At 58.5% G+C, this 24,587-nt stretch overlaps 2 protein-coding genes across 11 annotated transcripts in view; both read right to left on the bottom strand.

The window, feature by feature from the left end:
* Positions 1–4,462: 4,462 nt before the first annotated feature.
* On the bottom strand, positions 4,463–8,699 carry SC5D (sterol-C5-desaturase). Of its 3 annotated transcripts, none has more exons than XM_055728512.1 (5): positions 8,597–8,699; positions 7,809–8,026; positions 6,715–6,847; positions 6,058–6,158; positions 4,463–5,780 (listed from the first exon to the last, which is right to left on the bottom strand). In XM_055728512.1, exons 2-5 carry the CDS (start codon positions 8,016–8,018, stop codon positions 5,355–5,357), a joined length of 870 nt encoding a protein of 289 aa, XP_055584487.1. In that variant the 5' UTR covers positions 8,019–8,026; positions 8,597–8,699; the 3' UTR covers positions 4,463–5,354. The 3 variants fall into 3 exon arrangements, with proteins under 3 accessions (XP_055584487.1, XP_055584488.1, XP_014136234.2); XM_055728513.1 differs by lacking the exon at positions 8,597–8,699 and adding an exon at positions 8,427–8,587; XM_014280759.3 differs by lacking the exon at positions 8,597–8,699 and adding an exon at positions 8,175–8,322.
* Positions 8,700–9,311: 612 nt separating this feature from the next.
* TECTA (tectorin alpha) overlaps positions 9,312–24,587 on the bottom strand; it is a 36,013-nt gene continuing 20,737 nt past the window's right edge. For 4 of the 8 annotated variants that reach the window (XM_055728481.1, XM_055728479.1, XM_055728482.1 and 1 more), the window contains 13 exons: positions 23,603–24,213; positions 22,717–23,278; positions 21,161–21,360; positions 19,868–20,251; positions 18,980–19,266; positions 18,608–18,888; positions 18,331–18,441; positions 17,802–18,004; positions 16,929–17,092; positions 16,526–16,774; positions 15,850–16,012; positions 15,478–15,565; positions 9,313–14,834 (listed from right to left, as the gene is read on the bottom strand). In XM_055728481.1, the coding sequence (XP_055584456.1) occupies positions 14,440–14,834; positions 15,478–15,565; positions 15,850–16,012; positions 16,526–16,774; positions 16,929–17,092; positions 17,802–18,004; positions 18,331–18,441; positions 18,608–18,888; positions 18,980–19,266; positions 19,868–20,251; positions 21,161–21,360; positions 22,717–23,278; positions 23,603–24,213 (3,698 nt within the window). In that variant the 3' untranslated portion in view covers positions 9,313–14,439. Of the gene's footprint in view, positions 14,835–15,477; positions 15,566–15,849; positions 16,013–16,525; positions 16,775–16,928; positions 17,093–17,801; positions 18,005–18,330; positions 18,442–18,607; positions 18,889–18,979; positions 19,267–19,867; positions 20,252–21,160; positions 21,361–22,716; positions 23,279–23,602; positions 24,214–24,587 lie in introns of those variants that run through there. The other 4 variants (XM_055728483.1, XM_055728485.1, XM_055728484.1 and 1 more) reach the window with 4 other exon arrangements.

A 24,587-nucleotide genomic window follows, 5' to 3' on the forward strand; every position in this document is an offset into this window, starting at 1 on the left:
TGTCACATTGGTGTATGAGCTGCCACATTAGCATCTCCTTGCTTAGCTCCTTATTTAGCATCTGTCACAGCAGCAGTGGCCAGCCATCCTGGCCGGGAGGCAGCTGGGGAAGAGCAGGAGGAGAGGATAAATGGATGGGACAGGTTTCAAGGAGTGGGGAAGGCAAGCAGCGCAGCATGTGGCGTGACCTCTCTTCATCCTGCTTCCGAGGTGAGGGGCAGAACCGGCTCCCCTCCGGCAGGCAGCGGCAGGGCTCCATGCAAGGTGGGGCATTGTGCTTGCAGCACTGCTGCATAGTGGCGAGGGCTGCAGGAGGCCGACAGCAGTGGCGTTACCTGCCTGTGGCAGCGGGGAGACAGGGATGCTTTTATGCCACAGAACGCGGCTGGGAGGAGGTCAGAGCTGGCTTTGCCACTGTTTTTTCCATGTAAAATAATGATGCTGATGGTAAGTGTGTATCCGCTTACCAGGCCAGTGCTTGCTGTGAATATGAAAGAGTATGTGAGATGAGCAGCCTGGGGGTTGTACCAGGAGACCCCCACCAGCATCAGCTATGGGGCCCAACATGAGCCTAAAGAGCCCTGCTTTTCTGCAACATGCATTTGTGACTAGCAGCAGCCGGTGCAAGACGCTTTGGGCTTTTCTCTTGGCTTTAAGGATGTCTCCAAGTGTGCATCCTAATCCTCATAAAGTGTAGCAACTTGGAACCTGTGGCTTTATGTATAGAAGAGGCTGCGTGAAAAGGGGCATTTGCTAAAGTCGCTTGCTGGGGGATCCCTGAGGTGTTCACAATCTGCCCTGCAACTAGACTGGTTACTATGAATAGTGTTGATAGGTTTTATCCTTGGGACAGGGAATTACTATGGCATAAGCGCCCTTTGCTGCCACTGTCCGATAGGGCTAATGGTCCCGGTGACCTTTGCACAAGGAGCCGTGTATGCAGAATGTGCTCTTGCTCAAATGTAATTTATTTCCCTGTGCCTTCCCTGTCTTTCTTGTTTGACAAACATCCAAAGGCATTAGCGCACACTCGGCGCTAACAGGCTATAAAATCTCAGTCTCAAGAAACCAGCCAGAATAAGTTATTAAAAGTCAGCAGCTTGTTGTGTGGCAGCATGCTGCCTCATGTGCCCAAACTGGGAGCTGACCCCGGAGGGCTGCTGGGCTCAGGGCTTGGCACAGTGACACAGGGCCAGGTACCATGGCTGACGTCTCTGCCGTAGGCTTTGGAAAGGAGAGAGGTGGCTTTGCCCCTGTCCCCAGACAGGCGTGGTGTCACAAAAGCAGCCTGGTGCAGGCAGGGGCAGGGGGCAGTGGAGCCACAGGATGCCGTCGCGTGCTGTTCTGGTGAGCACCCCCGTGTGCTGGGCCATGCCAAGCTGTTTCATGAAGGGCCAGGTATGGACATCCTGGCGTGATGGTAAACATCAGCATTCATGTGAAAAACTGCATGAGCAGAGGCCATCTCGGGGGTTATGGCATTCAGGCTTCCCCAGAGTGGCACACTTCCAATGAGACAGGTAGCCGGTGGTCCCACACCTGCCTCTTCCCTGCAGGAGGGTGCAGTTGAGTAATAAGAAGTATGTCTAAAGAAATCTGAGCTCCCCGGCTGAGCTGTGCTGATGTTTTGCCCAAGCAGTCCCTTCGCGTCACTTAAGGCTCTACTGACCGGTCCCACCAGGCCACATGTCTCCTCATCTTTGTGTGTAACTCATCCTCTTGTGATGAATCCAGCTGTTTGTCCTTCTCAGCACACCAGCCGGCTCACCGCTGAGGCAGTTGGGTCTCCTAACCCCGGCTGGCTGTAGCAGGCACACCAGTCTTTTGAGGGCCTGTGTGAAGCTGGGTGTGGGGCAAAGCCTGCAGTGCCAAGGGGACCTGTGGGCAGGCAAGAGATGTGGTGCTCCAGGGACTGGCACTTAGCCCAGCTCACCTGGTGGCACACGATGGTGCTGAGGTCATCTTCAGCTGTGCCAAAATGGGTGGGAGATGTGGCTAGTTCAGCAGATCTTCAGCTCTCAAGCCGTGCCTCACGGTTGCTACCAGGGACTGGGCAAAGCACCGGCCAGGAGGCCCATTCAGCAGAGTGGGGGAGTTGCTCATGCCACCGTCGGGCCGAGCATGCTGGCCACAGCTCTCAGGTCGAGAGGTCTGCAGCCAGCCACACAACCACAGATGGCAGGAGAGGGCTTCCGGGATAGGGGTCAGTGCATCTGACCACCCAGCCGTGCCGCCAGCCCATTGAATGCCAGCCCCTTCGGTGTCATGTCCATAAGCAGGGGTCTTGTCACTTGGGGGGCACTGGGGTTCAGAGGGTAATAAGGGGAGCCACGGGGTAGGGGAGCATGAATCTGGGGCAAGGGGATGCAACAGAGTCCGAAGCAGCATGCATGCACTCCAGAACTCCTCAGAGGTGCTGGGGTTGATGTGACCCAAGGCTGCGTGCCTCCAGGAGGGCGGGAATGGAGGGATGAGGGTTGTCACTCAGCCTGCATGACGGGGTACGGGTTAGCCAGGTGGGTAGCAATGCAAGGACTGCAGCAGGGTGGCCCTGTCAGGCTCTGGGGCTTCCTGCACATCTCATGGAATTGCCCTTGCTGTGCCACTATGCCTCATGCAGGCTCCGCTGGTTCTGGACTGCGCCCGTGTCCTCCAGCAGAGCTGGCACATTGAAGCTGCTCCTGCCTCTAAGCCCCATGCTTCTGGGACAGCAAAGAGGAGGAGGAAGGCTGCCCGGCAGGTTCATCTCCTGCTGCTGGCGTGCAGCAAGCAACACCTCCATCTTGTGGTAACAGCAGTATCAGAGTCCCAGATACAGAATTGTGTCTCTGCAGTACAGAGCCCAAGGCCACAGGGGAGGACACGTCCCATGCCAGCAGCCTCTGCATGGCACGTGTGTGACCAGGAGGTCCCAACCTCCCTGTCCTCTGCTGCAAGTGCACCCCTGTCTGCTGGGGATGTGAGGTGCCCAGCTATGCTTGAGTAGGAGAAGGGCCACGGGAGGCTGCAGGGTCTCGTTGTGCCAGAGGCGATGCAGTTTCATTCATAGGACTTTCCCTCAAGGTGCTGGCTGCCAAGGGTCACTGCTAGCCCCACAGCTCCTGCGGGGGTTGCCTGCCCCTTCCCGCTCTCTGGGGTTTCACTTCTATGCATAGCTTTTTGGAATTCATCTCTGTGTCCAGGACCCCCTTTGCATTCACCGCATTGTGCAGACAGCCCTCGCGCCGACCATGAGCAAACCCCCATGCAGCCCCTCACCTGGAGGTAGGCAGATGGCTCAGGTCAGCTGGAGGTTTATTTCTTCTGTCCCATCATGTGTCACCTCCATCCTGTTGCTGGCTTTCAGGGATGTGCAGTTTAAGCGGTCAAGCTTACAGAGTGTTTTGCCTTTGCCATGGTCAAAGGCAAGGGCTTGCAGCAAGCACAAGGCGCCCCTGGGGCACAGGGCAGCATGTGGCTCACGAGCGCAGGTAAGAGTGGGCCGGAGCCCAAGTCTGGTGACACGTTGCCACGTGCATGGTGCAAAGCATGGGGTGTTTTGTGTTTTGGTATGTCCCATAATGCACCACCCGTGCGAAGTGCTGCTTGCACAGCGCATAGAGGCTGGCGTGTGACTTGCAATAAAAACGAGAGGTTTTGTCACAGCCAGAGCCATCGGGGTGACCCTGCTGGACCTCCCGCCCATGGCACATGGCCAGTCCCCGAGGATTTCCTGCAGGCTTTTTTTTGTGAGGGCATGGGCATAAGCAGGTCACCCACAGGAGGGACATTGGTGAGAAGTGGTGGGGGCCAGCAGCACACAGCATGTCTTACCTCCTGGCCCACAGAGCTGGGCAGGGTGACGACTCTGCCAGGCTCATGCGGCCCACCAGCTCCAAAATGGCTGGGTTTGGCTGTTGGCTGCCTCTCAGTCCCCAGGTGTCTTCCCAGGGAGCATCTGCCCCAAGCCAGACATGCCTCACCCCGTGGCTGTTATCCCAACAGTTTTATGAACATGGGGTGTAGGTGTCAGTGAGGCCATTGGGCTCAGGGGAGGTGGAGAGACCGGGCAATGAGAAAGCCCAGGGCTCTTCCCAAAGGTCTAATGTGGTTACCGTGGTGGCTGGCAAAGGTCAGCAACGTTGTCACTCTGTTTGATCTGGGCCTTGCCTTGAGCCTTGGCAGCTCTCTGGCCTTCAAGTTAATCAGCAAACAGAGGTCAGGGTTCCCGTGCACGTGGGGAGGCAAAAGCATGGGGAAAGCATATCCTCATGGCCAACCTGCAGGAGGAGAAGTCGTGGGGGCTGGAAGTCGGTCATATTTTCCCTGTCCCCTTTGCCAGTTCGGCAAGAGGGATGAGGTGGTGGGCATACTGGCTGCTGGAACGGCGCGGGGTAAGCCTGTCACGGGGGAGAAACAGGGTGCCCCAGCAGGCTCCGCGTGCCATTGGGAGCAAGGGCAAAGGGACCAAACGGCACCCAAGTTGGCAAGTGAGATTTATTAAATGTAGGTCAGACCCAAAGGCAGGGCAGGAAGCACGCCGGCCATTAAGGGGGAAGGCCAGCCATGAACCCTCAAGTGAGGAGAAGTCCCTGCCCCTCGCCACCAGGGGCCTGTTCTTCCTCATCCCCCCACCCCCACCCCCTTCAATGTTCTCAGGGAGCTTGAGGGACCCCGAGGACTCAAAGTGTATCTTCATCCTACAGCCATGCTCTTCCTGGGATGTGTCCCGCCAGTGCCCGCAGGACATCCCTAGGCGAGAGGAAGGAGGAGAGTGCAGCAAGCACCAAGGAGTCCTGCCGCATCTTGAGGCCAGGCCCTCAACACGCTAAGGAGCCGTCGGGAGGACCCACACTGTCTCTGAAAGGTGTTTGCGTCTTTTTTTCGCTAAATACAGATCAGAAAAAAATGTAGCACCATCAGCCTCTTGTCTCAAATCAATCCAACTCAACCCATCCCGATGGACTCTGCGATGGCAACGGCGAATTGACAACAAAGGCGCACAGCACGGATGGATGGAGACCCTGCCAAGAGCCATGTTATTGTTCTATTTGTGCCATATTATTGTTCTTTTTGTAAAGCAGCAGCACGGTAATAAAGCAACGCAGGGACCTTAGCAGAGATCCAAAGGCAGCCAGGAGGGGAAACAACAGGGGGAACAGAGCAGGTCTGTGGTGCAGGACAAGGCTGGATTGCCACCGTTTTGGGAGCTGGGGCGGGCTGGAGCGCTCGCTGAGAATTGCCCCGTGCCGTCGTGCCATCAGGGGACACGGGCTCTTTGTCTGTGGGAAAGTAGTCTCAAGAGGCCAGGGAGAAAGGGGACAAAATGTGGCCAGGGAATCTTGTCCCAGAATGAAGACAGGACAGGCGGAAGCCTACTCAGTCTTGGCATCTGGGGGGCCATTGGGCACCCCTGGCCCTTTCTCTCGGAGCTTGCGCAAGTAGTCGTGGGGGCCTTTGCCCTCAAAGGCTGTGGGGCTCTTGTAGGAGCCACCGATCTTGTCCCAGAGGGTGAAGTACTGCCCGTAGTTGTAGTCAAAGTACAAGTGGTGGTCGGTGTGGTGGGCTGAGCCATTGATGACGTGCCGCAGGAGGTGGGGGACACGGTAGTCGCCATCATGAATGGAGATGGTCCAGACATTGACAAAGATGTAGAGGCCCAAGTAGGTGACTTTGTGTAGGGGAAAGAGGAAGGGGTAGATGTGGTAGGGCAGGCTCTGCATGAAGCCATCAACAGGGTGGAAGGCGTGGCTGGCGAAGGGCGTCGCGATCTTCCACAGGTGGTGGGGCTTGTGGAAACGCTGTGGGGAGAGGATGTGCCATCGGTCCCCAAGGCAGGGGTGGGCATAGGGCCCATGCAGGCTGGCCCCTTTTAGGGGGTCCCCCGGCCAGGGACGCCCAAAGGGCAGGAGAGGAACATGTGCCCTAATGGGCTTTCGGTTCGCGTCACATCATGGACTGAGGCAAGGCAACCCCACCATTCCCCGCAGGGCGCGCGTTCCCTGGGAGAAGCCACTCAGCTGCGGCCCCATCGCAGGGCGAGGGCTCTCGTCTGGGGCCCACCATCCCATCATGTACCTTATAGAGTAGCTTGTGGTGGAGAGCACGGTGTATCCAGTAGATGCCCATGTCAGTGAAGAAGAGGAAGGACAGCATGCTGAGGAAGACGCCTGACCAGCCTAGGGGAACAGGGATGTTAGGGGTGGCACCCGCAGGTGCCAAGAGCCGGTAAGGAGCTGGGGGTCGCGGGGGCCAGGGAGACATAATGGCCCTTGCAGCAGGAGGTGTGTGAGTTGCGTTGGGATCTGTCCCATCAAAGAGACATGGCAGTAGAGCTAGATGGTCTCGCATGACTTGGAGAAAGCGACTCAGGCACTAGTTTGTCAGGAGCTGCACCCAGGGAAGCCAAGGGCTTCTTTTGTGGAGGGGAGGGTGTGCATCAAACAGGCCACTACACCCCATCCCCAAGCTGGGGAAAATGGGCACCTCCCCTTGTTGGCCTAAAGAGAATTTGGGATTACAACTAACAGATGAGACCAGCTCGAGGCGGGAGGTACCCAGGGGGATTTTCTGGGGCTCGTACAAGATACACCGTCGTCAGGAAAAATGAGGGCGTGCTGGGTGCACTGCCCACCTTGGGTGGGGGCCAAGAGAGGGAACCTGAGCGATGGGGAGGGGGTGCCAGCCCGGCGAGGGGGTGCCAGCCCGGCGAGGGGGTGCAGGCGAGCAGCTTACCATACGGGGAGTCCTCAATGTTGTCGTAGAGCTTGCTGTAGCCCCGCACTTCAGCGAAAAACAGGGCAACGGTGGGCACGCTGATCCAGGGGAGGGAGCACAGCGCGTAGACAATCTCCCGACGCACCTGGTTCTGCGGGGGAAGCAGCAGAAGAGAGGGGTCAGGGGAGGGGGCACAGCAGGAGCCGGGCAGAGCCCCAACCCCTCGCGAGGCAGGTACGTCTGTGCTGTGTGCCACCCATTTGGGGAGAGCCATGCTCACGGTAGGACAGGGCTGGTGCAGGGTGCTGGGCCTGGTGTGTTGTGCAAGTGGTCCTTGTTTCTGGTCAGGGATGACTGAGGGTGCCGTGTGGAGGGGCACCGGAGGGCTGCGAGGGCAATTGCCACCACCAGTCAGGCAGCCTTTGATTTGCAAAAGCCAAGTGCAGAGACCTGCATCGGTCTGTGTGCGTCGGCAGCCAGCCTTTAGCTGCCACGTGTGTGAGCGGTGGTTGCCACAGCAAGGGAGCGACGCGTGCCGGAGAACGCAGGGTGCCGGTGCCAGTGTGGTCAGTTTGGATGTGTGCAGGGACGGTGTACTTCTGGAGTGGCCGGGGACCCCCAGGCTGCCACTGTGCCTGGAGCGAGGTGGTTTGTGGTGGGCAAGGGTGGAGAGCTGGGAGTGTGGGTGTATCTGTAGGGTCGGGTGTTCAGCGGATGGGGGGTCACCCACATATGGAGCGACAAGTCCTGGCTTCAGGAGGACCGGGCAGTCCAGCATCTCTGCCAGGCGTAGATGTCAGTGGTAGGCTGTGAGCTGGTCTCAGCGTCCTTGCGTCTTCAGGGGCTTCCCAGGGGCTCGCTTTGGCGGTCAAGGGGTGGGGGGCAGGGACGTGTGTCTCATGAGCCCTGTGCAGGGTAGGGGTTTGGTACGCGGGAGAAGAGCATCCCTCGAGGTGCAAATGAGAGCAGATACCAAAGAGGCAGTGGTGACAGCCCGTGCCAAGGCATTAGCACGCATCATTCGGAACAGCCTCCGACAGGAGGATGGCAAGGGGGGCACTGGCAGCATGGGCAAGGCGGGATGTTGAGGGGGTGACGCGGGGTGCACTCACCTCTAGGAACTGGGGATGTTTCTTGAGTTCGTGGTCAAAGATGAAGTAGTAGCTGAGGGTGCCAAAGAGCAGGTAGAGGGTGAGTGCCCCCAGGTTGGTGATGACAAAGAGGCTGAGGAGCTGGCGGCAGGGCTCGCCTTCGGGCCAGCTGGTGGGGTACACGTAGGGCGTGAGGAGGTGTCGGTCTGCGGCGTCCAGGACCAGATCCATGGCGGCTCCTGCGGGAAGGAGAGTGGGCTCAGCGTGAGTGGGTGCAGGTGTTCCCCGTCCCTCCAGCCCGGTCCACCCCTGCGGCCACACGGGCCCGATCCAGGTGGCGCAGGAGACGGGGTGCCAGCGGGGAGGGTGCCCGTCTGCCCGGGTCACCTCGGCGGGGTCTGGCACACGCCGGCAGCGGGGTACGACGCGTGGCCCGGGGCCGCTGCAGGAGTGCGGGGGCTGCCCTGGCTCCCGCGGGCGAGGACGCACGAGCGGGTCCCCCGGCAGGGCGCGGGCGGCGCTGGGCTGCAGGGTCCGGGTCCCGCGGGGAGGGGGGAGGGGGGGGGCGCTCCCTCAGCGGCCTGGGGCCCCCGCCCCGGCGTCGGGTCCCGCGGGGGCGGCGATTCCGGCAGCGCTCACCGCGGCAGCGCCGGGACCGTGCGTGGCCGGGGGCAGTCGGTGCGTTCGGGGGGGCGCCGTGGCCGCAGCCAGCGCCCCGCCCCCGCCGCGGCGGTGGGCACGAGGCGCCCCGCGGGGCCGAGGCTGCGGGTGCCCCCCCGCCCCGCTCCCGCGCTCCCGCTCCCCGGTACCTGCTGCGGGCTCCCGGCGCGGCGCTGGGCGGGCGGGGGGGGCGGTGCCGCCCGGTAGCGCCACGCGACGTCACCGCCGGAGCGGCTCGCGCCACCGCGGGCGGTGACGTCGCGGCGGGGCGGGGCGTGGGGGCAGCCTCGCCTCCCCCGCGCGGGGCCACCGGGGCGGGGCGGCACCTGCTGCCGGTGGCGCGGGGGTGGCGGCCCACGGGGCAGCCCTGCCCGGCGTGTCGGGGCGGCCCGGCGGGGGGGGCGGGGCGGCCGGCTGGGGGCGCTGCGCCTGCGGGGCCCGGCGGGCGGCAGGCAGCGCGGCACCGCCCGGCCCTCGGCTTGGGCGAGTGGCTTCACCGGGCTGGCTCGGCGCAGGCGTGGCGCCCGCCCCGCTTGGTGGGACCGAAGAGTCGAGGCAACCAGGCTGGCGAAGCGTGCCCAGCACCCCGGCCCGCCTCCTCCGCCGACTCCGACTACCGGTGGGCAGTGAGGGGCCTGGCGATACACATGACGCTCAGGGCTTGGGATGAACCTTGGAGCCAGCAGCTGCTCCTCCCCGCTGCCGGGCACAGGTCCCCGTGACGCTGGGAAGAGGCGGCATCAGGGTCATGGCACACGTGTGCTGTGGGCGAATCCCCGTGCAGGTGATGCCGTCACAGGATGGCGGTGGCATGGGGAGGTGGTGGCCCGGGTTGGCACTCTCTGGCAAGGTCCCTGACGGGGAGGAGGTCCTGTGTGTGGGCGTCTGGGTCAGGGCGATGCCCGGGGTGAAGAATGAGCGCGTGTACGCTGCATGGGAGCGCTCGGGGCCGGCGGGGCGGCAGTGGGGCGGGAGGCAGCGAGGCACGCCGCCTGCCGCGCGGGAAGCCACTGGTTCCCCCGGCCCTGTCAGGGAAAGCGTGGCTGTGGGCTCGAGGGAGGCAGTCGCCCATACTCAGGCCCATCACCCCCAAACCTGCCGGGAGCACTGCGTGCCATCCCAGGAGACCAGTGCAAGACAGACCAGGGCAAGAGGAGGTTCCTGGGAGACTGTGGCGTGGTTTGTCGGCTTTTTTTTAAAGCAAGCAGCCAGAGCGGGGCTGTGTGGGAAGGTGCCAGCAGGGCGGGCGGGCAGACCGTGTTTTGGGGCACAGGTGGTGCCCGTGGCCAGCCTGAGCAGGCACTTCTGCAGTAGGGAGCATGGGTGAAGCCTCACCTGGAGCGCTGTGGGGGCCCCACTCGCTAACGAAGGCAGGAAGGCTTTGGACCACGTCCAGACAAGGGCAGTGGGGCTAGCAGGCCCTTCCTATGAGCAGGGGCTGAGAACCCCAGGTGACTCTATCGTACATTCTCATCTTGTGAAGCTGGGAACACAGTGGTGTGAGGCACCAGAAAATACAGAAGGAGGGGTCTTGGCAGAATCTGGGCACAGCAGGTGGCACTCACCACGTCTCAGAGATCTTTGGGCATACAGCAGCTTGCAGAGGGGAAAGGAGAGTGCTTTGCGGCACACAGATGTCACCTCATATGTGAAGAAACACTCAGAAGGTGTCTGCCAGAGTGGCAATGGAAACAGGCAAAGGTGTGGAGTGCGCAGATTTAGGAGAGCAGTGGAGGTTATGCAGGAGGAGAGGGAGGCATCAATCCATCTTCCCTGGCGCAGGGACAAGACATGAGGGAAGGGACAAAAGTGATGGTGGGGAAAGCATAGCGTGTGCGGTGGAGCCCCACAGCGAATTAGGTTTGTTTTGTGAGGAAAGAGCCTCAGGGAGACTCGGGGATCCCTTCCTGCTCTACATGGTCTTTGGGTCGGTGCCCGTGATGTGGCTGTCAGGTAGCAATGGGTTAGGATCAGAGTGGCGAGACAGAGGAACAGGCTGCCCAGGGCGGGCAAGGACATCGTGTCCCTGGGGGCAGTGAGGAATTGACACAGGTAAAGAGGCCCTTGTTGGTGGTAAGGGCCCTGACCAAGGTGTGGGATGGCAAATCTAGGACTGAGGTATGGCCAGCCCGACTGCGCTGTTTTGCTGCACACCTCACTGTGCGGAGGTGTCACACTGGCCCTGCCAGGTGTTTGTGCTGGCATGGCCCAAGGGGCTGGTATCAGTGAGGACATCGCAAGTCAGGTGCCAGGCACTGTGGGCAGGAGGGGTGTTGCAGGAGAAGAGTTAGAGATCACGCAGACAGCTGTGATCCACAGTAGCTAGTTTATTGAGTTCCAATCAGTAAATTGAGGTATGTAAAATATTTAATGCCTAGATGAATCTTGCATCAACACTGTTCTCTGCTGCACTTCATGTTAGCATGGAATACAGAGATTATTGTGTTAAGCTGACTACAGGTGTCTTAAACCATTATACGTGTGCAAAAAATGTCACGTAGCAACCTACTGACGTGTGGTGACGGGTAAGGCATCTCTCAGCCTTGAGGGGAGACTGCCGCCATGTAGGCCACTGCTGCAGAGGGAGAGGGCAAAGCAGCCTGATGGCTGCAGATATAGTGTGAAGAGCGGTTGATTCATAGTCAGATTTTCTGTTGTGTTCATGCAGTTTTGGCCACTTATCAGCCCAGTCTCTGGCCAAACTGGTTTGCTGGTTTATGTGTGAGATTCTCGATGAAGGCCTCAGATAATAGGAACGACTTTGGCAGGCCTACTTGCTGAGCATCTGCCCTGAGGGGTCTGCTGCGGGCGTGGACCACTAAGGTGCACTGGGCTTGGCAGGAGCATTTGCCAGGAAATAGGGGATTGATTAGCAGTCTCTCAGCACCTTGTGAGGTCGAGGGAATGTATCTAAGGAGGCAGCGTTTGGAAAGGTGAGCTCTCTGTGTGAGTTGGCGGTGGCCCTGGCGTGCATCAGCACCACAAAGGGTGGGGAGTGGAGGAAGCAGGGTGTGGGGTGTCTTCAGGCTGTGCCATGCAGAGGCACAGAGTCAGGAGCACCACTGTCAGTTCTGAGGGGCAGCGCTGTGGAGCGTGGGGTCTCTGCATTGATGGTGGTGTCATCTTCACATCCAGTGAGGCAGGACAGCAGTCCCATTTGCCTGGATGTATTGGTATGCACACCCTGCTTGGGAGCTCGAGTGATGTGGCATGTAGGTATGTTGCGGAGCAGATGGTTCAGGGGGCATGCAGCGTGGTAGCATGGCTGTGGCAGAGAGCAGGGGTAGAGGGGGAAGAAGGTGGCAGCGAGATGTGGTTTAAACCTAGCCGGCTGTTCACTCGCTCTGCCCCGGCGGGATAGGGGAGAGAATCAAAAGGGTGAAAGTGAGAAAAATAGCGGGTCAAGAAAATGATGGTTTAATAGTCACACAGCAGAAGGCCACGCACGCAAGCAAAGCAAAACAGGATGAACTGTTTTCAGCACAGATCTGAAACAGCCCTGGACTACTACTATGAAGAAAAATAATTCTAGCCTAGCCAAAAGCAGCACACCAGAAGAGGGACTGAAGCAAATGGAGGGAGGACTTGGCCTGGCAATGCGGCTGTGGCTCCAGCACCTGGGCAGCTCCCACAGCCTGCCTGGGCACCTGCCTGGCTGCCCTGCTTCACCCACTGACCTTCCTCTGGGCACCCCAATCACAGCAATGAAGACAGTCACAGCAGGCATTCCTCCCTCAGTGTCCCTCTGCCACCTGCACCACCAATGAAGCCAAGCACTCCTCAATGAGCCACCCCCCTGCCCAGGCACCCAGTCATCAAGAGCAGCAACAGACTTAGCCACCTCCAACAACATAGCCAGTTAGCTAGCTAGCTACCCCCAACAAAGACAGCCAGACGGACGGGGTTAGTTCACCATTTCCAAGGGTGAGGTATGGCAGAGGCACAGCAAGGCAGAGAGTGCACAGAGGTAAGTCAGAGAGCAAAGACAGCAGAGAAAGACAAGGGAGCATAGCATAAGCAGACAAGCAAAGAGAGAAGAGGCAGAGAAAGGAAGCAGAGAGAGTCCACAACACCCCACTACACACCTCTTCTCTCAAGGCAAGGGGAACCAGCTGCCCTCCTCCTGCCCCAGTCTCCTCTGCATGCTCTCCGCTACATCCCAGCTCCATCTCACAGCACCAGACCCCACACCTCTGCTTGACTTGGTCATGTCCCCGACCAGCCTCGTCGGCCAGCGCCCCAGCTTCTACCACACATTGCCTGTAGACAAATGGACACCCACCCAGCAGCCACATGCTGCTGGACAGCCCTCCCTCCACACCGGGCACCCTGACAGCCCCCTTGACACACACCCAACCCAGCCGCACCATCATGTCTACATGCCCACAGGATGCTGTGAGGAACAGTATCAAAAGCCTTACTACAATCCAGAAAAAACTACATCTGCTGCCTTCCCTTCATCTGCTAGGCAGTTGACCTCATCAGAGAAGGACATCCGATTAGTTAAATAGGAGGTTTTCCCACACTGACTGTGCCTGATGATTGCATTACTCGCTAAATGCCTTTCAATAGTACCCAATATAATCTTCTTCATAATTTTTCCAGGAACTGAGGTTAGAGTAACCTCAGCAAGGAAGCAACTCTGCTGTCCTTTTTTCTCATTACACTGAAAATTTTAAACCTGGCAGAGAACTTGGGTGCCCCCTTCCCACAACAGCTTACTACTTGCCCCATCCCATCCACCTAATAAACCACAGGTGCACCTCCTTCCTTGGCTCTGGCACACACCACATGCGGTATCTCCCCATCCTTATCATCATCATACAGGACCACACATCTTAACGAAGGATTACAACACTTTTTATTCCCACACAGCCATTTCACAAAGTACAAACACAAGACAAGACACCAACACAGACAGCCCACCCACCCACCCACCAGCATGCCAAGACTGCTCTCAACTCTCCTCCTGGGCACCCCAATACCACCCCATGCCTCTGGACCCTGAGCACATTTTCACCCTCAAAAAACCGCTGTGGCACACCACCAAACATGGGAGGTAGTTTCATCCCTCATTTCTCTGGCTCTTGCTCCTGCCCACCAGAAAGCACCTCTTTCCAAACATTGGTACCAGCTTGCCACCACTGCAGCGCACGAACAAGCTTCCCAGACCCCTGGGGACAAGCTCAGCCCTCCACCACACACCTCAAACACCACCTGTGCTCTGGAGAGATGGAGGGCGACACACTTCCAAAGTGTCACAGCGTCCGATGACAACACAGCACTCCAGCCTGCAACTGGCTGCAACACCTACCTCTGGCTGAGTCCATGCACTCTTGAGTCACCGACGGCAGCTCCTGAGGACCATGGAGACCTGCAGCCACCTGTGCAAGGGGACAGCATGCACTCCATCCCATCCCGCACTACTGACAGGGCTGCAGGCCACCTACAGTGCATGCTACAAGGGAAAGCCTGGGAAAAGCTGCAAAATAACCCCTCAACTCCCACGCCAATGATGGAAACCTGCAACCCACCCCCCCCCCCCCCCCGCCAAAGCCCCACATCGATGCCAGCAAACATCCAGCTCTGCCTCGCTGTCGCTGCTGCTGTGCTTGCTGTGTGCCACCTTCATGTCCGGGTCTGCATCTGATCTCTCTCACCTCCATGCAGAACGGGTCGTCGGCAGCTTGGCCACTGTGGGGGTGCTGTCTCCTACCCTACAAAGACTCAGGCTGACGTGAGAACAGTACATTGCTGGACGGCAGAGCCGTGCCTACGAGGTCAGGTCCCGCAGAGCTGCACGCAGCCACAGCTGGGCTGCCACCAGAATGGTCACACGGGCATGGTGCTCCCCTGAAGAGCTGGAGGCTGCCAACACAACAAGACCCACATGAGCTGGGGCCCTGGCACAACCCTCCCCCCCCGGTGCCCCGCAAGCTGCAATTTGCTGCTGGGCCCCTCTCTCACAAGCCCCCTAATTGTCCTCCAGCCTCTATCCATGGTCTCTACCCTGCCACTGCCCTGCACCATGCTGTATGGCATCACCACCCTTGCAACTGCCTGCCAGCTCTTCAAAGTCTGCCGTCATTGGCCTCACGGCCCTCAGGTGCCATGCCACCAGGCACCTCTGTCCCCCTGCTCTCTGCCTCCCTCCTATCTGTGACACACTGCATGTTCCAGCCACCTTCCCTGCACTGTTCACCCCTGGACTCGGAAGCCCCCCGTCATGCTTGCCCCAGGCTCCTCTGCTGTGCCGCCCGCAGTACTTGCCCCTGCAGCTCTTGCCATCCCCTTGCAGTGTCCCTGTCACGCAGCTGCACAGGGGTCCATCTGCCTGGCTTGTGCAGATCTGCTCACAGCCACCGTTGTCCTCGCACCAGTCCGATCCTGGGCAAAAAGAGCAAAGGAGGACATCTGAGTAATGCCCCCAGACCCCAAGCCCCTGATCCTTGACTGCCTAAGACCCACACCCCCTGCTACAACAATGGGGCCCACAAGAGCATGCCCGTCACCTGCCAGGCACACCCTCACATCACACACAGCATGGGGATGCTGCTAGGACCCAGCTAGGCCCCCATCGACCCCCATGACCCCAAAGCAACACCTAGCCTGATGCTCACAACTCTCTAGGCAGCCTTTTGGGAAGACAAAGAGGAGCACCCCCAGAATGGGGCCACGTGGCCAGAAACTGAGTGCCCCACACCACCCCAGGCTCCCGCCACCCATGCTACCATTGCGCTGTATCCTACGCAACCACCCACAGACCCCTAGGAATTCACATCCCTGAGCAAGGCGGACCCCTGATGTGGCCTGCACCCATCCGACTGGCACCCGTGCACCCACAGCCCTCATCTCCCAGCAGCAAACCCCCCCTGTCTTGCACTTGTCCTGATTTCTGCTCAAAGGAACAGCCTTGTCCCAGTGCCCCAGGATCCTGCCGCACCCAGCCACTGCCCCACAGCACACCACCGGGCCTGACCCACATGGCAGACAAACCCCCGCAGCCTTTCCTGGGGTCACACACACTTACGCTTCCTCCTAATAGGCCCCACTGAGATGATCTGCTCCTTGGGCTCCTCAGCAAACGCGCTGGCCATCCTCGTGTGCTGAGGGCAGTTCTACGCGGGGATAAATGCCACCTCCATCACTCTTGGCCCCTGCCTGGGCCCCCTCCAGCTCCCGAAGGAGCCCTGTGACCAGGCTCAGAGAGCACGGGTCCCAAGGCGATCTGCCCGTGGCGGGGCTCTCCTCCCAGTGCCTAGAGGGACATGAGACCCTCCTGGCCTCACCCCTAGGGCTACATCTCCGGCTGCCTCTCTGATGCTGGGTCATCCGGGCTCGCCGCCCTCTGCCAGAGCCCTGCAAAGCGAGCGACCCATCCCTCAGCACTTGTCCCACTTACTATTTTGCAGGAGTATTTCTCTGAATCGCAGAGCGAGACGGCGCAGTGGAGGTGAACTTCATCATAATCCCCGATGAACTTGAAGACGGTGACGTGGAAACGACATGTCAATGACACCCCGTTCTCCTCTATGCCGATGGTGTTGTCCTTCATGTTTTGGCACCTGCACAAGGCACAGATGCTTGGCCTGGCCCTCCCATAACTGGGACCCTCCCTTGAGGGGTGCCACTCACCCCATCCCCATAAAGCCCCTCACCTCAATGTGGCACACTTAGATCCGACTGTGCCTGCCTCCTCTGACAAGGGCATCGTGCCCTGCCTCTGTAGCACGACCTTTCTCTGGCACTTCTGACTTTGTTGTACTCCTGCTTCCCAAAATACCCCTGTCTCCTACAGATGCCCCGACACCCATGGCACCGGCGACGTGAGGAAGGCCACTTCTCTCCACAGCTGGGACTTTGTCACATGTGGGGCCACTGACTACCTCTGTGCTAAGTGAACTGACTCCTGCACTAACGCAAGCTACTCTGTTCCCCACCCTTTCCAGATCTTGGTCAACTGTCTCATTGACCAAAAGGTTCCCCACTCCAACTGATGCCATCACCCCTTTCAGCACCCTCCTGAACAGATGAAAACCAACAGGGCGTGCTGGGCCACCTGGCCTGTGGTTGCTCACCCTCCCTCGATGATGAAGTAGCGCAGCTTGTCGTTGCTGTCCCGTGAGGGTGTCGCATAGCACTTGTTCAGCATCAGGATCAAGTGGTTGGAATCAGCCCCGACCACAAAGACCCCCACGTAGAGCACATCTCGGGTGGTGAGCACCACCTCGCCCTGCCGGTAAGGGTGCTTGTAGGATGAGTTCTTGTACAGGGCCATCTTGGTTGTGAAGCTCCCTTCCTGCGTCGGCACCGTCAGGTTAATCACGCTAACGATGACGAAAACATAATGGCTCAGACAGAGGAAAGGCTCCAAACCCCCAGCTCAGCACCTTGTTTCGGACCCTCACCACCTCACCCTCCGCCCATGCGCTCCTGAGCCCATGTGATGGGAGAGGCTGCGCAGCTCGTCCTGGTTCCTACCTGAGCATTGGCCGCACAACTGAATCCAGGGAGATCTTGATGTCCAGCTCGTAGGCACAGGAAAACTCCACGTTGATGGTCCGGTCCCGGGTGATGATGTTGCCTGTGTTGTTTGCACTCTCAATCCACACCGTGTTCTTGTACACTATGTGTGTGCTGTTCGACTGCAGAAGGGACACAGTGTGTTGCTCGAGACCGGCCCTCTGTATTCCCTTGCTCCTAACACCTTGGCCCCTAAACAAGCTGCGTGACACTGAGGGCGCTGCTGCCTCTGCTGCCTTTGACCAGAAAGGGGGCAGTATGGCAGGGCCAGGAACCGCTAGGCTTACTCTACAAGACTCGCCTCTGTTTTCCCCAGCCCCCACCCCATGAAAGCACCTCCTGAACATTGCTTGCACTGATGCACAACCCTGCCCTTACCCCAGTGTTGAGCAGGCTGCTGTGGAGAAGGACTGTTGGCTGGCATGAAGCCTCAATGTCCCCCATGCCAACAAGTTCCTTGCACATAACAGCTCAGAATACACAGACTGCTCTCCTCAGCCTCCCAACTATTCCTCTGTCTCCTCCTGCATCTCTGGACTGGGATGCCAGTCAGTAAGGTGAAGGTGTCCACTGCACTGAATGACCATGCACACTACAAAGCCCATCCATGACCTACTGCCCAAGTGGAAGGTGCCCCAGTTGACAGTCAGAGCTATGTGCATGTCCCAGGTACCAGCTGATTCTTGGGTCCCTGTCACTCCATCATGCTGCCTGCCAAAGGCACACTCCCCCCCTGCCTCCTCCACCCTCAAGTTCACATGAATGAGAAGACACTCAAGACGAACAGCCTGGCCTCCACTCCCAGCCCCGGGTACCCTGTGCCCAGCTCACCTGCACCACATTGCCACAGTTGCCTTTGGTGTTGTTGATCTGGAAAGAGATGAAGTCCTCCCCTTCGATGCCGGGGCAGTGGCGGTCATTGACCCGCACCCCCTCGCGCTCAAAGCCCAGCTGGAACAGCTTGCACTTGGAAATGGACACCTCCATTTGGGCAGCTTTGCAGGTCACCTCTGCATCAATGATGTCATGGGTGGCTAGAGAAGACAGAACAGCGTCAGGTCACCACAAATGGCACCACAGGCCCAGGCTGCCGGCCCCCCTCCCCAGCAGCAGAAATGGGCTGGAATCATCTCCTGCAGCATACCCTGCCCACCCGACATCCCTACTGCTCAAAGTGCTCCCAAGCCACAGATGCCTATAACATGCACTCCAGAAAACCTGCTCCTGTCCTGAACCGCACACAGTCGTGAAACCCCATCTCAGTTGAGGTCCCAGCCCTTGGCACCTCCTTCCCCGAGCTCCAGTGGTATGACAGCCTAACATGTGCCCACGCCGCTTGGTGCCAGGACCAGAGACTCACTGTTCCCATAGGGTGGTGGCTCGATGCACCCACACAGCTCCCCGCCGTTGTCCAGCTCGCAGCTGCGGTTGGGGCAGTCAGCGCCCACACAGGGATCTTCCACCACTCCTGCTAAACAGCACAAGACGGAGCACAAACACGATCTTTACCCTCGGACCATGGGGTGGGTGCCTCTGACTGTCATGGGCCACTCCCACCCCAGTGGTCCCTCTCCCACTGGATCCGGTCCCGGCGAGACACAGCTCCCCTTGACCTGGACAGCCCCCAGCTCTCTTACAGCAATTCTCCTTCTCGATCCACTCAGTGCCCAGGATGCCGAAGGTGCGGCAGGCCTCGCCATAGGCAGCCAGTGAGCCACACAGCTGGACCTTCTTGTGATTGTAGCAGCCATCCAGAAAGCAGGACTCGTAAAAGGGCAGGGGGTCCAGGAGGCCGTAGCAGGGCTGGAAGAAGCCTTTCATGTCTGTCAGCTTCAGGCAGTAGCTGTCGCTCTGCAGCTCCTGGATCTGGACGTTGTCGCAGGAAGCGGCGTACTGCGAGTACTGCAGCTCGTTGCAGCTGTGGGCACCGGACATGTCGCGGGGGCTCCCATCACAGCTGGCCCCACCCCCACTCCCGCCCAGCAGGGAAGGGCTGTCCAACCGCTCACCTCTTCTGCATGCCGTTGGTCTTCCAGCTCTGCGCCAGCACCACACTGCTGACCGCCGGCTTCCCCCGCAGCGTTGCATAGTCATCTGTCTGGTCGCCATTGAAGTTGCCGCAGAGGCCGCACACCTTGTTTTGCAGCCGCTCCCCAATGACAATTTTGATGACATTGAAGCCATTGTAGCGGATCTGGATGTCGGGGCTGGAGTCAATGACCAGGAAACCCTCCTGGCTGAAGATCTTTGTGGAAAGCCCCGTGACAAAGGGGATGCTCACGTGGCTGCCGTTCACCTGGCGCAGGAGGGGACACGAGGCTGACATCCCTCCTCTGCCTATGGACGCAAGCGTGAGCCGTCCGCAAACAGTTCCATGACTGCCTCCCACTATCCCAGCCATGAAAACACACCACCTTGTATTTGGCCGGAACCGGCATACCCTCCTCCTTCCAGCCTGATGGATTGCTCTGAGCATACCACCTCCCTTAAATGCCTGCTGTAAATGCAGCTGCGCCGCAGAGGGAACCCTACTCACATGTAGAGGCTCTAGCCTGGATCTCATCATTCACCAGGAAAGGCCACAGACGGTGTCCTTCAGAGACTGAGCAACACCACAGCGACAGCCTGCCCTCTGCTCAAAAGCACAGTTTGGCCTGTACCACCGAGGGGGGTGGGTACACGACTATAAACCCCCAGGCTACAGACAGCCTCGACTCCTGCTGGCCCTTTTGTCCTGGATGGCATCCCTCCACAAAGCCCAACAGATGACATCCTTCACCCATAGACCTGCCTGGGTGGGGATGCAAGCCACTGACAGCATCTTCCATGGCCCTCGCAGAGACTGTTGCGCAGCCCTGACACCATCTCCTCTGCCTGGGAGCTGGTTGAGACCTTACCTTGACAGTATTCCTGTCAGTGATGAGAATCTGCTCCTCGTTGATGTAGAAGTACACGGGGGAGATGACAGTGAGATTGGGCGACGACCACTTGTCAAAATTTATGATGAGCTGGAAGGAGAAGTCAGGCAGCTTCTGGCAGATGGTGGAGAGGACGAAGGCACAGTTGGCAGGGAAGCGGAGGAAGGCCCCGTCGAAGGTGCGGAAGACGCCGCCGCCTGCTGCCAGGCAGAAGGAGCTCCTGGTGCTGAAGCAGCCACGGACGCCGTTGCGCAGGGCGCACTCCTCGTCCGACTTGCAGTGCCGTGGGTCACACTGGATGAGGTTGCGCCGGAAGCAGCGGCACCGGCGGGTGCAGTCCCCATTCCAGAAGAGCTGCTTGGGCTGAAAGAGGGACCCGTCACCAGCCAGCAGGGCCAGGAACCCCTGCCCTACCCTCTGCGGACGCTTGGGCCAAGGTTTATGCCCCTCTGCCACGTGGTGAGCAAGAGCAGGCAACAAAGACAGAGGAAAAGGCGCAAAGAACATGCTTGCAGCTTGCACCTACCTTGCAACATCTCTGCTACCCACAGGCAGGAGGCAGCTGCATGTTTCCACTGACACCACAACCTCCCTTGCCTCTTGTACACGCACAAAATACACAGCGTGCTAAATAGATCCTTGATCTCTTTCTCAAGCCCTGCTGGCCACCCCCCATCCTGCTTGGGTCCCCATACGACAGTACCCCAATACTGGCCCCTTATGGGTGCAGGGCTTGGCAAAGACACCTTGTGCAAAACAGTTTTACCAGCACAAAATACAACCCACTACAATACAAGCAATGCCACCGGTACAACACCCTGCTGAATCAAACTCCCAAGTAACATCCAATAGCTACAGATAAGTATTTCACGTGAAACAGTAAACCTGTCTTGTGTGGAATACCTGGAACAATGTGATCATACAGTGCTGGACTTTGGCACTCATCAAAGCCAGTCTTCCCAGTCACCACCCTTTTCTCCTCCCTCCTCCGTCTGCTTCTGCTTGATGCAAAACCACTACACTTCAGAGCAATCCCCAAGCATGGCCATGGACTGGCAGACACACGTGACGCTGATGAAGGAGAGGACCTGTCCCTCCAGCCCTGCAGAGCGCTCTTTCTGACTTAGGCTATAAGCCCAGCAAACGGACCCAGCACGACACATGGTACTGGCCTGGCCGGACTGCTATCCCTGCTCAGGTCACAAGACTCTGCCCAGAAATACCAGAAAGAAGGTGGCAGAAAGCCCTGAGAGAAGGATGTGAGCAACGTACCTCGTAGTATTTGCCATCGGAATAGCAGCCGCAGTTGTGGGGAAGGATGCAGCTCTTGCCGTTGAGGACATACCCAGGGTCACACTGGCATCCCTCCATGCAGTAGTGGCTGCAGTCACTCTTCAGCCGGATGGCAGCACATCGGGGCTGGCACAGGGACACGCAGCTCTCATAGTGGCTGTTGGGGGGACAGCTGACGGCTGCGATGTCACCAGCGGACAGAATGGATACAGATCAGCTCTCCGAACAAAACCAACCCGGCATGGGGCCATAATCCCTGCTGCTGGTGTCACCAGGCTGCTAACTCCCCTGAAGATAGTTAACATGGACCACATTGCCCAGAGAGGGACCCAGAGTTCCCGGGCACACAACTGAAGGGAAAAGGCACCCTTCATTCCTCCATCCTACACCACTTGCCAGCTTCCTAGTCCAAGCTGAGCAACACTTCTCCATTACTCACCACTGTCTCTGAGCTGCTGCACACCAGTTCCCCTGAGACCCCTTTCCCCATGCTCTCTGCCCTCCCACAAACAAGCCTGCTCACTGACAGCAGACTAATATTGCCCTGTAGGAAGCATATCGTGCTGGCCCTGGGGCCTTTCAGGCAGCATACGGAGCCTCCAGGCTCTCTGTGTGGGGACACATTCCAGGAGAATCACATTCTTTTTGCTGGGCTGCTCGAGAGTGAAGCCTGCAAGGTGCCTGAGGCCACTTCTCCCCATGCCCTTCTGGGGACCATTTCAGATCTGGTGTGCGGGGTGCTGGTCAGCAGCCTTGCTACCCCTGCTCTGTGACAGCAGTGCCTTCTGAGCCATGGGTTTACTCGTTAGAAGGAAGAATGACATAAATTTAATTTTCAGTCTTGTTAGCAAAGACAATTACTTCCCATCTGATTTGCCAGATAGATTGGCTGCCAGAGAGGCTTGCGGCTCCCATCCTCAGGAGTCTAATTGAACATCGCATCATAATCTTATTGACAAGAGCATGCGGCTTCATTAGAGCAAACACATACTCCTGGCTTTGAAGCTGGCTAATATAATTCCTGTTTAACAATGGAGGGATGGCTGACACCTTCTGAACTTGAGGATTCCCCCTTTCCATCCCTGCTCCTGCTATACTGCACAGAGTTTGTAACAACTCCAAGAGAGCGTAGCGCCCCAGGCCTGATCCCACACCTCTGCCTCACGCAGAAAGCGTAGGAGGGACCGGCTGCCCGGCTGTCAGCCTCCCCTTCCCCGGTCTGCAGATAGGTTGGTCTGGTGTGCTCGCCAGTGGCTATGTGTGCACCCACTGTGCTACTTTACCTCGCTGCTCTGTCGACTGCCCCCTTATCTGGCAGGCAAAGAGGGGACCCCCGGGGCCATCCCCAGGCGCTGACTGCAGGGACCCGGGACATTTTTGGGTCAATGGTCCACAGGTAGCTGGCACCTGCTGGTGCTCCATATGGTGCTCTGCTACCTCTCTACAGGCTGAGCTCCAGCAAGTGCTACAGCTACAGGGGCAACACCAGAAAGCACCTCTAGAGAAGAAGGACCCTGACGCAGGGTGGCACTTACAGCATGAGGTGAAGTTCCTCCAGCCGGTAATGGCAATGCCTTGTGTCTGGCATGTGCTGGCGTAATTCTGCAACCAGCTGCAGGCTGTTTGCATGGCTCCCCCATCAACACAGGTGTCAAAGAGGCAGTTCTTGTAGAAGAAGCTGGGGCTGATCTTGCTGTGGCATTTAGCAAAGACGCCGCTTTGGCTTGGGATGAGGCTGCAGAGCTGTTGGGGTTTCCAAAAGCCTTCCACCTTCCCGCAAGCAGGGCAACGGTCACCACAGCCCACACGGCAGAATGCATCCCGCTTCGCCCAGCTCTGGACAAATTCAGTGACGCTGGCAGCTGGCACACCGCCTGCTGCTGTCAGATCATCCTCAGGGTTGCCATTGTAGCGGCCACAGAGGCCGTAGGTCAGGTTCTGGAAACTGCGTGGGACGGTGACAGAGAGGAAGGTCTTCCAATCGTACACCACCTTCAGCCCAAAGTCGGTCTCAACCACAATGTGAAAGCCAAAGGCAAAGATGTTCACTTTGCCCTGGCCCAGCTTCAGGGGCAGGTAGAGACGCTCATCATTGATCTGCAGGGAAGGAAACAAGACGCATCATGAGTAGGAATGATGATCAGAGCTGCCACAAGAGGACACACACGTATGAGGGCGGCTTGGCACTCCCAGAGCAAGGTCCTCACTAACCTCACCTCTACATCCAAAACAAAGCAGCCACAACAGAAGCTCCCTCCAAAAACTGTGCCTGGCAGCACCCTACAGACAAGCCCAAGCATATGCACTTCCTGACCCCCGGAAAATCTTGCAAGCCCTAAGGCCTCATGGCTAGAGAATCACTCTGCGTTTGGGAGCCACAGCAGGGGAAAATAACCACAGTTCTCACGGCCCTGCACTCACCAGCACAGTATATTTGTAAGCACGGTGGATGACAATGTTGTAATTGAAGACCTCTACTTCAACTTGTTTCACCCACAGGGCCAGAGAGGTGTCCCGATCCTCATTCTTGGCTGTAACAGTGAACGCTGGGAAAGTGTCCGAGCGCTCTGCCCTCGGTCGGGCGATCGTGGTGCACAGGACCAATGCGCAGCTGCTCTGGAAGTCGAAAGAGTAGCCATCAAAAGTCAGGTAGTGCCCATAGCCGGAGATGATGCAGGAGGCATCAGTGCGGACATGACAGTAGTAAAGGCCGTTCTCCTCCAGGCAGTACTCATCATCCTTGCAGGAGACATTCTCACAATACACGCTGTTGTCGGAGCCATTGCAGTAGCAGAGGAAGTGGCAGGCGATGTCCATCCAAAAGGTCTGGTTGGTGGCCAGCTGGCGCCCCTCGAAATTGCAGCCGCACTCGCTGCGGGGAACGCAGCGGGTGCCACGGAGAGCAAAGCCCTCATTGCACTGGCAGCCCTCTGCACAGGTGTCGGCGCAGACAGGGCCGGTGGCCAGGGTCTCGCAGGTCTCCACGCAGCTCATGCACTCCTCAAAATGGCTGTTCTCTGGGCAGATGAGAGCTGCAGGGCCGACAAACACGGAACGTGAGCTCCTAGCTCCAGCAGCCCCAGGGCAGCACCGGGTGGGGAAACAGGCAAAAGGTGGGAATGGGGAGAGTGGTGGCTGATTCAGGGGGACAAAAAGCAAGAGGGGAAATGGTCCCAGCACCTTGCCACCCACTGGCTCTTCCCCTCCCCTTTGCAACCCCTTCTCCTCCCAGCCATCACCCTCCTCACATCACAGCCCTGTCCTGCCACATGCTGAGCAACACCTTCTTCTGCTCTTTTGGAGGGTACAAGGCCAGGGCTCCTGAACGGATGCCTCCCTCAAACCTCTGTGGTGGAGATGGGGGCTGCCTCCCCACCATGTACTTCCACGCTGGGCATTTTTCACA

This window comes from Falco cherrug, chromosome 17 (genome assembly GCF_023634085.1).
Source record: "Falco cherrug isolate bFalChe1 chromosome 17, bFalChe1.pri, whole genome shotgun sequence".
In the NCBI taxonomy this organism is placed as follows: Eukaryota; Metazoa; Chordata; class Aves; order Falconiformes; family Falconidae; genus Falco; species Falco cherrug.

Bases quoted from the DNA above. Each gene is read 5' to 3' on its own strand.
- SC5D (XM_055728512.1), bottom strand. From the start codon at position 8,018: ATGGATCTGGTCCTGGACGCCGCAGACCGACACCTCCTCACGCCCTAC. The intron at 6,848-7,808 runs GTGAGTGCACCC...CTTCCCCCGCAG, and splicing joins AACATCCCCAGTTCCTAGAG to AACCAGGTGCGTCGGGAGAT. The intron at 6,159-6,714 runs GTAAGCTGCTCG...CTGTTCCCCTAG, and splicing joins CATTGAGGACTCCCCGTATG to GCTGGTCAGGCGTCTTCCTC.